The following is a 10,688-nucleotide window of genomic DNA, read 5'->3' as shown; positions in this document are numbered from 1 at the left end:
GTATAGGAAGGCTCTACCTTAGTAACTATATCAAAATTTTTAAGATATTTAAGTACCTATAATATATTTTATAGTAAGGGTATAAACTTATAATCTTAATATTAGATATTTAACTCTATACTTTACTACCTATAAAAGTTTTAAAATAATTAAGACTAGGCTATAGTCTATACCTAGGGTAGATAATTCTTAGCCAACTATTTTACAGCTGCCCTATACCATATTATTATATTTTAGCTATTACTCTTTATTTCCTAATTATATATACTCCTACTAGGCTCTAGTTCTAGAAATTGGCAGGGATATTTACAATGGAGTTACATTAAAGTATACGAAATCAGAAATAAAATTAAGTAGGAATTGCGTATGTAGATACTCGGTACTGAGAGAAAGATTCAAAATGGTACTAGGCAAAGTGGATGCGCGCGGGAACTAACCATATCTACCAAATACCCGTATGTCACTGTATGTAAACTTGGTTGAGCCCTGAACGGCCCTCCCCCATGGGATATGAATTGGTTAGGTAATCTGGGAATGGCTTCATTTTTGACGTTTGTAGACAAATCGGCATGTTACAGGAAGACCAGATGAATTAGTAAGGTAGAAGACCAGATGAATTAGTCAGGTGATCTGGGAATAGCTTCATTTTTGACGTTTGTGGACAAATCGGTATGTTGCGGGAAGACTAGATGAATTGGTAAGGTAGAAGACCAGATGAATTGGTTATGTAATCTGGGAATGGCTTCATTTTTGACGTTTATAGACAAATCGGTGTGTTTTTTATTAGAATATGACCAGACTAAAACAGCAATAAAAAACCGTAATTTATTAATCTTATATAATCTGACTTATACACGCCAAGACCTCTATTTTATGTAAATTCGGGCTAAACGGGCTATTCACGGGCTTTTAGGCCCGACCCGCGCGGGCTTCGGGCCGGGCCGGGTCTAGGGAGGTTGGGCCCGAAGCCCATGCGGGTCGGGCCACGGGCCCAAATTTCGGGCTCGGGTCGGGCTTTGGAGAAGTCTAAGTATCTCCCTTTATCCTAACTATATTCTCTTATTAGTAAATAACTACTTAGCTATACCTTATATATATAAGATACCTAAGTTTATAGGCTAACTAATATACTATATTTATTAGAAACTATAGCTACCTAATTTCTTAGTATAGTTATATAACTATACTATATATAGACCTTATTATATATACTACCCCTCTATTTATACTTCTATTATATCATTTTTTATATTTTTAGAGTATTAAGGCTAGATACCTTTCCCTATATACCTTTTTACCCTTACTATAAGGTTTTTTTAGATATATAGGTTTTAATAGACTAAGCTACTCCTTTATTCTTCTCCTATCTAAGCCTACGGGGACTATATACTATAAGGAGGGAGATATTATTAGGACCTTAGTACTAAGAAGGCTGATACCTAAGGTATAAGCCCTATTATAGGGCGTAGAGTACCTATCCTAGGTATATAGGGGACTGTGGACTGGGTAGGAGTAATATATACTACCTACACAGCCTCCTTAGGTTATATAACCTATAAACCTGTATATTATCCTCGTATACTGCTTCTTTGGAGAAGCAGCTATTAGTTCTAATATACCCTGCGTATATTACTATCTCTATTTCCCAATCCTCTATTATATACAGCATTCCCTTAGGCATTCTATACCTAGGGGTCTCACAGTATTATAATTCACTATAATGCGCCTAGTATCCCTATATTACTAGCCACACTATAATGTAGAGTCCTAGTCCTAGATATATATAATTAAATACTAATTTTCCTTTAATTCTAGCCTCTTTATTAATAAAATGTAGAGATCCCTAATAAATTATAATTAATCTTAATTATTTATAGTGGTTAGGGTACTAAATATTATTTAAATGTATATATACTAGTACAATTAAATATATATTTCTGTATAGAGACCAGCCTATCTATAAAGTATCACTAAATCGGCCTAATTTTTTTTTTCTTTCTAGAAATAATGAGTGACCAGCCATATTAAAAATTATTTTATAAATAAAAACTAAAATTTCAAGGCCGCTGGGACACAAAAGGCTGTCATTCAATTAAGAAACCAAAACACATGTAAGTAACAGTATACTATTCTACTGAGTAAGCATTTTTATACACGCCAAGACCTATTATTTATATAAAAATGGGCCTAAATGGGCTACCAGTGGGCTATGGGCTGGGCTGGGCCCAGCTCCCCTGGGCCCATAGCCCATGTGGGTTGGGCCGTGGGCCGAAATCTTAGGCCTATGCTGGGCTTTGCCGATGTCTAGTGGTGATTGCTTCGAGCTGAGTACAAGAAAAAAAAGCGATATTCACTACCTCTTTAAACCTATGTTTTCCATCTTTCAGGCAAGGTATTAACTAAGTTATAGTTAGTAAGAGCATGGTAGTTAATATTCACTTGTATGTATCAAAGGATTATGGGTTAAAGGTGTTACGATTGGCATGTTTGCTTGTTTGTATTGAATGCACTCTTTGTTGCATAATGCACTCTTTCTTTATTGAATAGACCTGGCACGTCACAAAAGGAATGATTTGTGCGTTCCTCACCATATCAGCCCCGCTCTCCACACCCCTCCCCGGCGTCTCTTCCGCATCTTCCCCTTTTATCTTCTCTTCAAGCTTCCCAACCTTTCCTCGTGATGAATGACATGGATTCTTTGCCTCCTCCTCCATGGGGAACACTGGCTGTCGAACAATATCTTATCGTATGTTGTGCCTTTTTGTTTCTACTTCAGATGCTAATCCTGTGCAGACAAACTGGAATAACTCCTCCACCAAAACCCCCGACCAGCAACGAAAAATGTTGGTCACTGAGTTCCTCGACATGGAATTTATTCCCCTTGAATGGGCCGAAGATTGGGATAGCCTTCCAGCGGGTATCGATCCGCCACGTGCGCCTACAACAGAGGAGGTGGACACAATTCTCCGACCTTACCGCAGCGACGTGCTTCGATGGCACGCAATGAATCTTTTCAATGACCAGACTTGTCCCGCTTTACTACGCACGCACTATTGCACCGACGAAGAAGAGAAAGCTAGACACGATGATTTAATGACTGAATGGGTCGATTCAGATCCCTTTGAATCAGAAGCCTGGTGGGCGGTTCTCAATAATGCGGATCTCTTCAACTTCGGATCGGAGTGGCGGCGTGTGTACGAGATTCTTCCCGAACTTGCGGGCCCACTTGAACCTGAGGTCGATGATAGAATGAGGATTCCGCGCGCCCGTAAAGCAGAAGACCTTGAAACTCTCCGCTCTGATCTCAAAACGCAAATTGCCGAAGCAAAAGAAGAAGCCCCGGAGGCTTGGCGCGATGACCGAGACACAATCATCGATAGCCTCGCGATAGGGTTACAAAAATGCGCCACGAGGACGTATCTTATCCTTGCGGACGAGGAGGCTTTCCGGTCTGGAAGTTTGTATGTGCTTTATTTAGATGGTTTCCGAAACGTCATTCGCGAAGGTCGTATGGATCCTGAGATTCACGATATCTTTGGTGTGATTGGTACATGGATGGAAACCAACGAATTCCTTGAGGGCTCTACTGTTGGGGAAAAGTATCGAGCCAGTGCAGAATTAGGGAGGGAACTGTATCAATTGACGGAAGAAGAACTTGCAGACCCTAATCAATAGATGAAATGAAGAACGTGGTGTTGCATACATACTAGATGGGGTGAACTAAAAGGTGAGAAGTTGCCAGACACTTCGGAATTCGCTCCAACAGAAGAGTCCGTTTTCCGGCGTCTTGCAAATTGCTGTCTGCTCCGCCAAAGAAATAAAAAAATAAAAAATTTACGAACAGATTATAAATAAAAAATTCATCGACATTCATGGCAAGTTACCTTTCATGTTCAGAACCATCCAGATCCGCAGGCTTCAATAACTGAGCCATCTCGGCATCGTCCACATCCTCCACATATTCAATGCCTAAAAGGAGAATCAGCAAGCACTTGAGTAGACATCGTTCGGCGTCCACATACTTTCAACTTCCCATTCACCCCACTTCTGAGCGTCCCGTTTAGATGTGCCCGAGCTGCTGCTTGCGCTGTTTTGGAAACGAATGAGACATCTTCCCATGGTAAAATCGACGCCCCAAGCAGGGGGGCCATACCACCCTGGTTGGTTCTTTTGCAATATGCGTTGTACTCTTTTTGCACGCCGATTGGTGTTCCATCTGACTTGACTTTCACACCTGGTAGTTTATACACGTTGCCCTGATTAAAATGATTGACCGCGCAAAGAACCGAGTCCATGGTAAGAGGCCCATTGTATTTGGGTTTGTACCATGTCGGTTGGTTGGCATTCCACCAGTCTGCGGACGTGAGTGGTGTTTGAGGGTTAAGCCAGGAAGTCTCATAGTCCCGTTTAAAAGCCCACGATAGCTTCTTGTTATCTCCCTGTCACCGCTTTGTTAGGTAAATTCCTAAATCCTGACATTGAATACATACCTGGTTCCCACCATCTGGAGGAGGCATTTCTTCGCCGTATTCAATGAGTTTTTGTTCATATGGTTTGTTTTGCCCGATCCCATACTTGCCCGCGTGGGTCCAGTCTAACGCAAAAAGACATAGTGTTAGATAGCCCAATTGCGAAGAAATAGAATATAAGCTTACCGGTTCGTTTCTGCCATGATGCCCAATAATCTATCTTCTTGGAATCTTTCCGGGACTCAGGGTCCAGTTGTTTCCAGTTCGATGAAAGTTGTCCAACCAATTCTAAAAATTTATTAGCAAGTTTCCCACAGAATCCAGAACAACCCAATTATAGATGAAAAAGAATTAAGCACTTACGGACGCAATTTCCGTGCCATGCATTCTGGAAGCTGGTGACACACTCCGTACGACGCTGACTCGCAGGTAGCCATTCTCCTCCCTGCTCACTAGACCCCCAGGGAAATTCATCACACTGGAGGCCCAAACCCCTTCGTCTAACTGCCTTGTTAAGCTCGGCAGTTGGTGCCGAACATTTTGTTACACTCTGGCCACCGACTGTCTTTCTCGGGCAAACTGAGTTGCGTCTGGCTGTTACCCCGTCCTGGGAGAATGTGAACTTTGAGCGCAATGGCGTAAGATTGACGATATTGTCACAGAGGCCGGGCACATCATGCGTCAGCCTTTCCTGAAGATCTCCGTCGGCATCAAGGATCTCATTTATGGCCTGGTACGGACCAAAAAAGCCGCAATTGACTGTCAACACATGCTCAGTCAGTCCACAAAAGAAAATGTCACATTCGACGAAAACTTCCAAACTTACATCGCAATTCTGGCAGCTGGAAGCCACTAGCTCCGGCTGGACAATGGCCCTGTTTTGTGAACTCGGGGGTTTTAGGGTCTAGGTGACTAGTTAGTTTCTGATGCTGATCAATAAACTTGTCACGGATTTCGTACCCAAAGTTGTAACATCAGCTCGGCGAAATATGTCGGCAGCTGTTTCCAAGACGGACATTGTGCTGTTTTCGGACAGGTCTGCTGTAATTTCATGCTCTTGAGCATCGGCTTCTATAGAAAGGCCTCGCTTCCCCATGTCGGATTCTGACATCGGAATGGTACCGGTCTTTTCGTACAATTTGAGCATTTTGTCAGGTGAATATGCCTTGCGATCCCCTGTTGCCCAGTCAATGAAGCTGAGAATCTTGGCCACAGCCTTGTATCCAATGTTGTAGTACAGATAGGCCCCAAATCGGTAGTGGAAGGCATTGTCAGACGTGTCGTAGTCACCATGAGCCTGGAAGGAGAGGTCAGTGTTCACATAGCCACTTAGCTGAGCATCCATCAAGGTCTTATCGGCAACAATCTTGCCGCCACCAATCTTGATGCCAATACTGGCTTGCGGGGTGATAAGAACATCAATCTGCGCATCGACGGCGACTCCAGCGTGGAACACTGGTTCAACTGTACCTGGAGCCGGAGATTCAGTCTTACTCTCAAGGCCGAGCAGGTTTGAATATTTGTCTTGCAAGTTGTTGTCCTGAGGCCAAAAGACTTCAGCCTTTCCGAAAGACATCTTTGCTCCTGCATCAAGTGAGCCGAAGAGCGTGATCTTGCCGCGAATCTGGATTTGATCTTAGCATTGGAACTGCAATAAATCGATTCCCCAGGGAAATCACCTGGCCGTAAACATCCAAGGTGGGCCCGACAGCCGCAATTCCCTTGACAGCTAGTCCAGGGTAAGTAAGGGTATCAATGATCTTCTTTCGGTCAGTCTGTGTCTGCGCTATAACCCTGCCTTCAACGTGTAGACCAAGGTAGGCTTCAGGCTCCATTCCAAAGTAAGCGAAAGTCTCCGGCTTGCCGGGGGGAATAAATGTGGCCGAGAGATAGTAGGCGTAAGTTGCATCCATGGAAAGGTCGGCCTCTAAATCGATCGACAATTCACCAAAGTAGGTCTCGCCTGGGCACCCCCATTTGGCGTAGAAGAGGTTGATAGTTCTACTAAGACCCAACTCAATTACACCCACGCTGGACTTTGTCACAGTGGTCTTTAAATTGAGATCAGTATATTCAAAAACAAGAAAGGGGGGGGGGGGTGAGGAAGAACCTACTAGCTTCTTTAACCACTCTCCAAATGCGCCGAACCAACGCTTCTGGGGCTGCACCTTGGAGACTTCCATCGGGGTTTTGATTTTGATGGGCTCCTCGCGTTTCCTAAGCTTTTTGTCGCGCATGACGGCTCGCTGAACGCGGGCACGCCACTCATTTTGGGTAAGGTCATGTTCACCCATCCCACGCTTCATGCGACTGGCTGGTGAGTTGGTCATCTCGTCCCAGTAACCCATCAAATTGGTGTAGTCAATACGAATTTGGACAGCATCATCATCCCGCTTGAGCTTGATATCTTGGAAGTTGTAGTCAACTTTGACTTCGTAAACTGGGTTCGAGATGCTCTTCAATGATCGGTGCTGTAAGTGGTGCTCGGGCAGTTGGAAATACTGATCGGCCAATTTCATCGACACGATGCGGGCAAAAGGGCCTTCACCTATATGAGATGGAAGGGAGACAATCGTATCATCGACACCATTGATGAACACGCGCTCACATTCTTTCGAGCCAATGGGGAAATTGCAGTAGACATGGAAGGTTTCCTCGGCATGATCGAAGATGCTGTCCATAATAGTCTGGTTGCTGGTCAGAATAGAGCGTTTTGTCACAGAGGTATCAGGCGAGCGGCGGACAACGGTATGACTGGAAGAAAAGTCGTTGTCGATAGAGCCTTCAGGTCCATCGAGCATGACAAAGCCATATGCATCAGAGCCATCTTCCTCCGTAGAGCGCTCATCATCCTGATTGTTATTGGCATATTCGTCGCTGTATTTCCAGACCACGTCGGACTCGTCAACTTCGTTGTAGTACTTTTCCCATAAATATTTAGGGTCAACAGGCCAGTCGCTGTTGTACTTGGTGGGTGGATCGCAGCAGTACGACCACTCTGGGTCCATTCCATCCTCCGGAGTGTAGGAGTCACAGGTATAGCTATTACCGATGCTACCAGCGTTGCCGGTAGCAGGTGTTTTCGGATCAAGTGCGCCTGCAATCTTGACTTTGCCAGCCGAGCAGGGCCGTGGCTTACACAGGTCAGCTCTCAGGGGGTCGTCGTTTGTATACAAGTTAGTCCATTGGCAGTTTTTGAAGCTCTGATCATGGGAACAACAAAGTCCACTCTTGAAAGACTGCTTGTACGGACTTCCGACCGAACCATCCACTTCTGAGACGTACGTGTCTGAGCACCACGGCTTGCCATTTGGCTTATCAAACCGATAAGTGTAGTAGTCGTAACCTTTACGACATTGAGCCGGATCATCGATGACCAAAGGCCCCTGACAGTCGGTCCAGTCACACTTCTGAAGCATGATAGTAGAGTCACAGCAGAGGTAACGTGCCCCGGTAAAGCACTGACCTTCGCCCTTAGCATTCAATGCGGTATCTTGGTTAAGCTTGAACTGGTTGCTGCCGCACTTGCCATCGCAACCAAACTCGCTACGCTTGGGAGCACCGTTCCATTCGCAGTTTTTGGGCATGGCATCTTTTGGACAGCAGATACTTCTGTACCAGCCCTCATCGCAGTCTCCATGGCGCTCTTTGTCTCCAGCCTGCAGTGGGTTGTGCGCTGTACTGACCGACATGTATCCCGATGGGCATACCTGATCTGGGTTTTTCTCTTTGCTTGACCCATCGGTGCAGCGATCTGTTGTGAAACAATTCTGACCATTATAGGCAGCAAAAGCATCGGCAATGACTTTTTTCGAGTGGCCATCGGTGTTGCTTTCCATTTGCAATGACGAAAGATCTGCGCCAATAAGACCAGATAGGGCATTAAATTCACCATCATCCTGGTCGATTGCCCATACCATCCAGCCACTTAAGCAGTGCTTGGAAATGAACTTTTTTTGTCGGTGAAAGACTGCTCATCGTCATATGAAACCCACTGAGAACCTTGGTAAACATTGTATTTGACCGTGGTCTCTGCGTCGTAATGAGTGTGCACATCCAGAGAGTTGTTTCGAGAGCTGATTTCAGCATATGACAAAATCCCCGCTGTATCTGTACATGTACCAGGGGCGCCTCCAGTACTGAACTGGCATTTTCCGTTTGGCTCAGTACAGTCTTCATCCTTCATGGTAAATGACCGACCATAGAAGGCAAATCCAAAAACAACATTAGCGGGATCGATGTTGTTTCGCCAGAGGAGATCCAAACCGAGCTCAATCTGACTGATGTCGGTGTGGCCCTCAAGATATGGACCTGTCCATTCACTGTCCTGGTCCCACATGCCGTGAAGGTCGTAGCTCATGAGATTAATATAATCAACATGTTTCTGCATTCTCTCGACATCAAAGCCACGTAGGTACCAGTAGCTTGTCGGTACCGTCACTGAAATTTCCCATCCTGGATTCTCCCGGTCAAATGCCTCACGCATCTCCGCTAGCAGTGTGACATAGTTGGCGGCATCATCTTCTGAGCCACCACGGTCAGCCGCTGATGGATACTCCCAGTCAAGATCGACTCCATCCAAATGGTAATTCTGTAGATAGCTCACAACAGAGTTGATAAACGTCTGGCGATTCTCGTAAGAGCGTGCCACTGGTTTGAAAATCAGTTAAATAAAAACTACTCGCGGGGTTGTACGGCGTTAGAATTATTATGACTTACTTTGGCTCCAAAGCAACTCCGTCGGTGGGTCACTGAAAGTCCATCCTCCAACAGCGATGTTGATGCGAAGGCCCGTGTTGGTGAATTTAAGGAACGACATCCGGTCAACAACGTCACCGTATTCATCCAGGAGCTTGTAATCGGCGCCAAAGTTCACGAACGCCAGGTTTATATGAGAGAAAGGTTCAATAACGAGAGACTCTGGCTCAATCACGTTGCAACTCTTGTGAATGTTGAATAATTCGTAGTATCCAATACGACGGTCATATGCCATTGCGTCAGTACTCTCTGAGCAAGTAGGATGACTGAATGCCTTTTGTTACTATCAAACCCCAATCTAAATCCTGAAATTGCCTGAGACTTACTCGGGCTGACCACAGCCACCGCCTTTCGAGTTGGGCTCGCAGCCTTTACCACAAAAGTCGGTGGTAACACCACAGAATCCAAAGGCACTATTAATCTGATTATTACCCTGTACTTGCAGCAGTTAAGTGTTATCTGGTCCTCTTACCTGCAACAGACATTGATAGGACAGTCAAAGTTTGCCGGGGCGGCATACTGACCGCACTCTGCAGTTGCGTTACAGTTGCTCTGACAGCCAGTACCACAGTGGTCTGGCGTGAAGCCACAAGAATTATCTTTGCTACAGCAGCCCTGATAACAGGGTATGCTGTCTGAGCAAGTTCCGCCAGGCTGTCCAAGTCCTTGGGCAAGAGCACCTGAAATGCGAGAGAAGAGAGCGTAAATAACAGCCAAGGACCAGAGAGCGAGGCCACCGGCATGAAGCGTCTGAGGTAGCCTCATCTTGGCTTAATCAGGTAGGTAATTTAACAGAAAGAGTATATCATGGCCACGCAGTAGACGGCCGTTGACTGTTGAGAGAAATGATTGTGTGAGATGTATAAAGACAGACGACAATATGAGATAACATAAGGTACACAGACAAAAATAGAGATAAATGAAACAGTGGAAGAAATAAGTGTGTACCAGAGAGACGAGCATGTGAAGGAAAACTCGAAAGAAATTGATTTTAGAAGAGCAAAGACGAGGGTCCTCTAACTAGCTATTTCTGAGCAATCAAAGCCCCTTTGCGAAGTAGATTTTTTTCCCAGTCTTTTCCTCCTTCCTCGTTGGATCCAAGTCTGGTCTGGAGTTAGTGTTATGGACCCTTGTCGTCTCCGCAGCAAAAGTAGCCCCAACTGTCTGCGCATACCCGTCTCGGAACTAGTATGGCGGATCCTAGAGTAATTAAAGGCAGGTATCTGAGCACTAAACTAGGAGAGGTAGAAGTATCTCCTTCCCAACAGGGTGCCGAAATACTCCGTGCGATTTTGTGAAACATGTCCCCTATTTTCAATCGTACAACGTGATAAAAAGGAGACTAAGTCGGCTACAGAATACATACTGCTAAAAGTGTTGGCAAATCACCGTTATACTATGACCAATCAGGTCCACCGACGGGAGTCTTGGCCGCCCATATTTCCGGTGCCGAAATACTCC

General features: G+C 45.1%; 2 protein-coding genes across 2 annotated transcripts; one reads left to right on the top strand and one right to left on the bottom strand.

The window, feature by feature from the left end:
* Positions 1-2,680: 2,680 nt before the first annotated feature.
* N7518_003901 (uncharacterized protein) lies at positions 2,681-3,675 on the top strand (the record flags this gene model as incomplete). Its single annotated transcript, XM_057184828.1, has 2 exons — positions 2,681-2,746; positions 2,794-3,675. 2 exons carry the CDS (start codon positions 2,681-2,683, stop codon positions 3,673-3,675), a joined length of 948 nt encoding a protein of 315 aa, XP_057046278.1.
* A 205-nt stretch (positions 3,676-3,880) lies between these two features.
* Positions 3,881-9,992, bottom strand: N7518_003900 (chitinase; the record flags this gene model as incomplete). Its single annotated transcript, XM_057184827.1, has 14 exons — positions 3,881-3,969; positions 4,023-4,087; positions 4,189-4,439; positions 4,491-4,594; positions 4,656-4,757; positions 4,833-5,228; positions 5,296-5,373; positions 5,430-6,093; positions 6,149-6,520; positions 6,584-8,396; positions 8,465-9,119; positions 9,189-9,493; positions 9,554-9,640; positions 9,700-9,992. 14 exons carry the CDS (start codon positions 9,990-9,992, stop codon positions 3,881-3,883), a joined length of 5,274 nt encoding a protein of 1,757 aa, XP_057046277.1.
* Between the last annotated feature and the right edge of the window lie 696 nt (positions 9,993-10,688).

The sequence above is a fragment of the Penicillium psychrosexuale genome (assembly GCF_028828465.1).
Source record: "Penicillium psychrosexuale strain IBT 29551 chromosome Unknown utg000002l, whole genome shotgun sequence".
Taxonomy (NCBI): domain Eukaryota; kingdom Fungi; phylum Ascomycota; class Eurotiomycetes; order Eurotiales; family Aspergillaceae; genus Penicillium; species Penicillium psychrosexuale.
The sequence above is the reverse complement of the archived record's forward strand: the minus strand, read 5'-3'. Positions and strand labels throughout refer to the sequence as shown.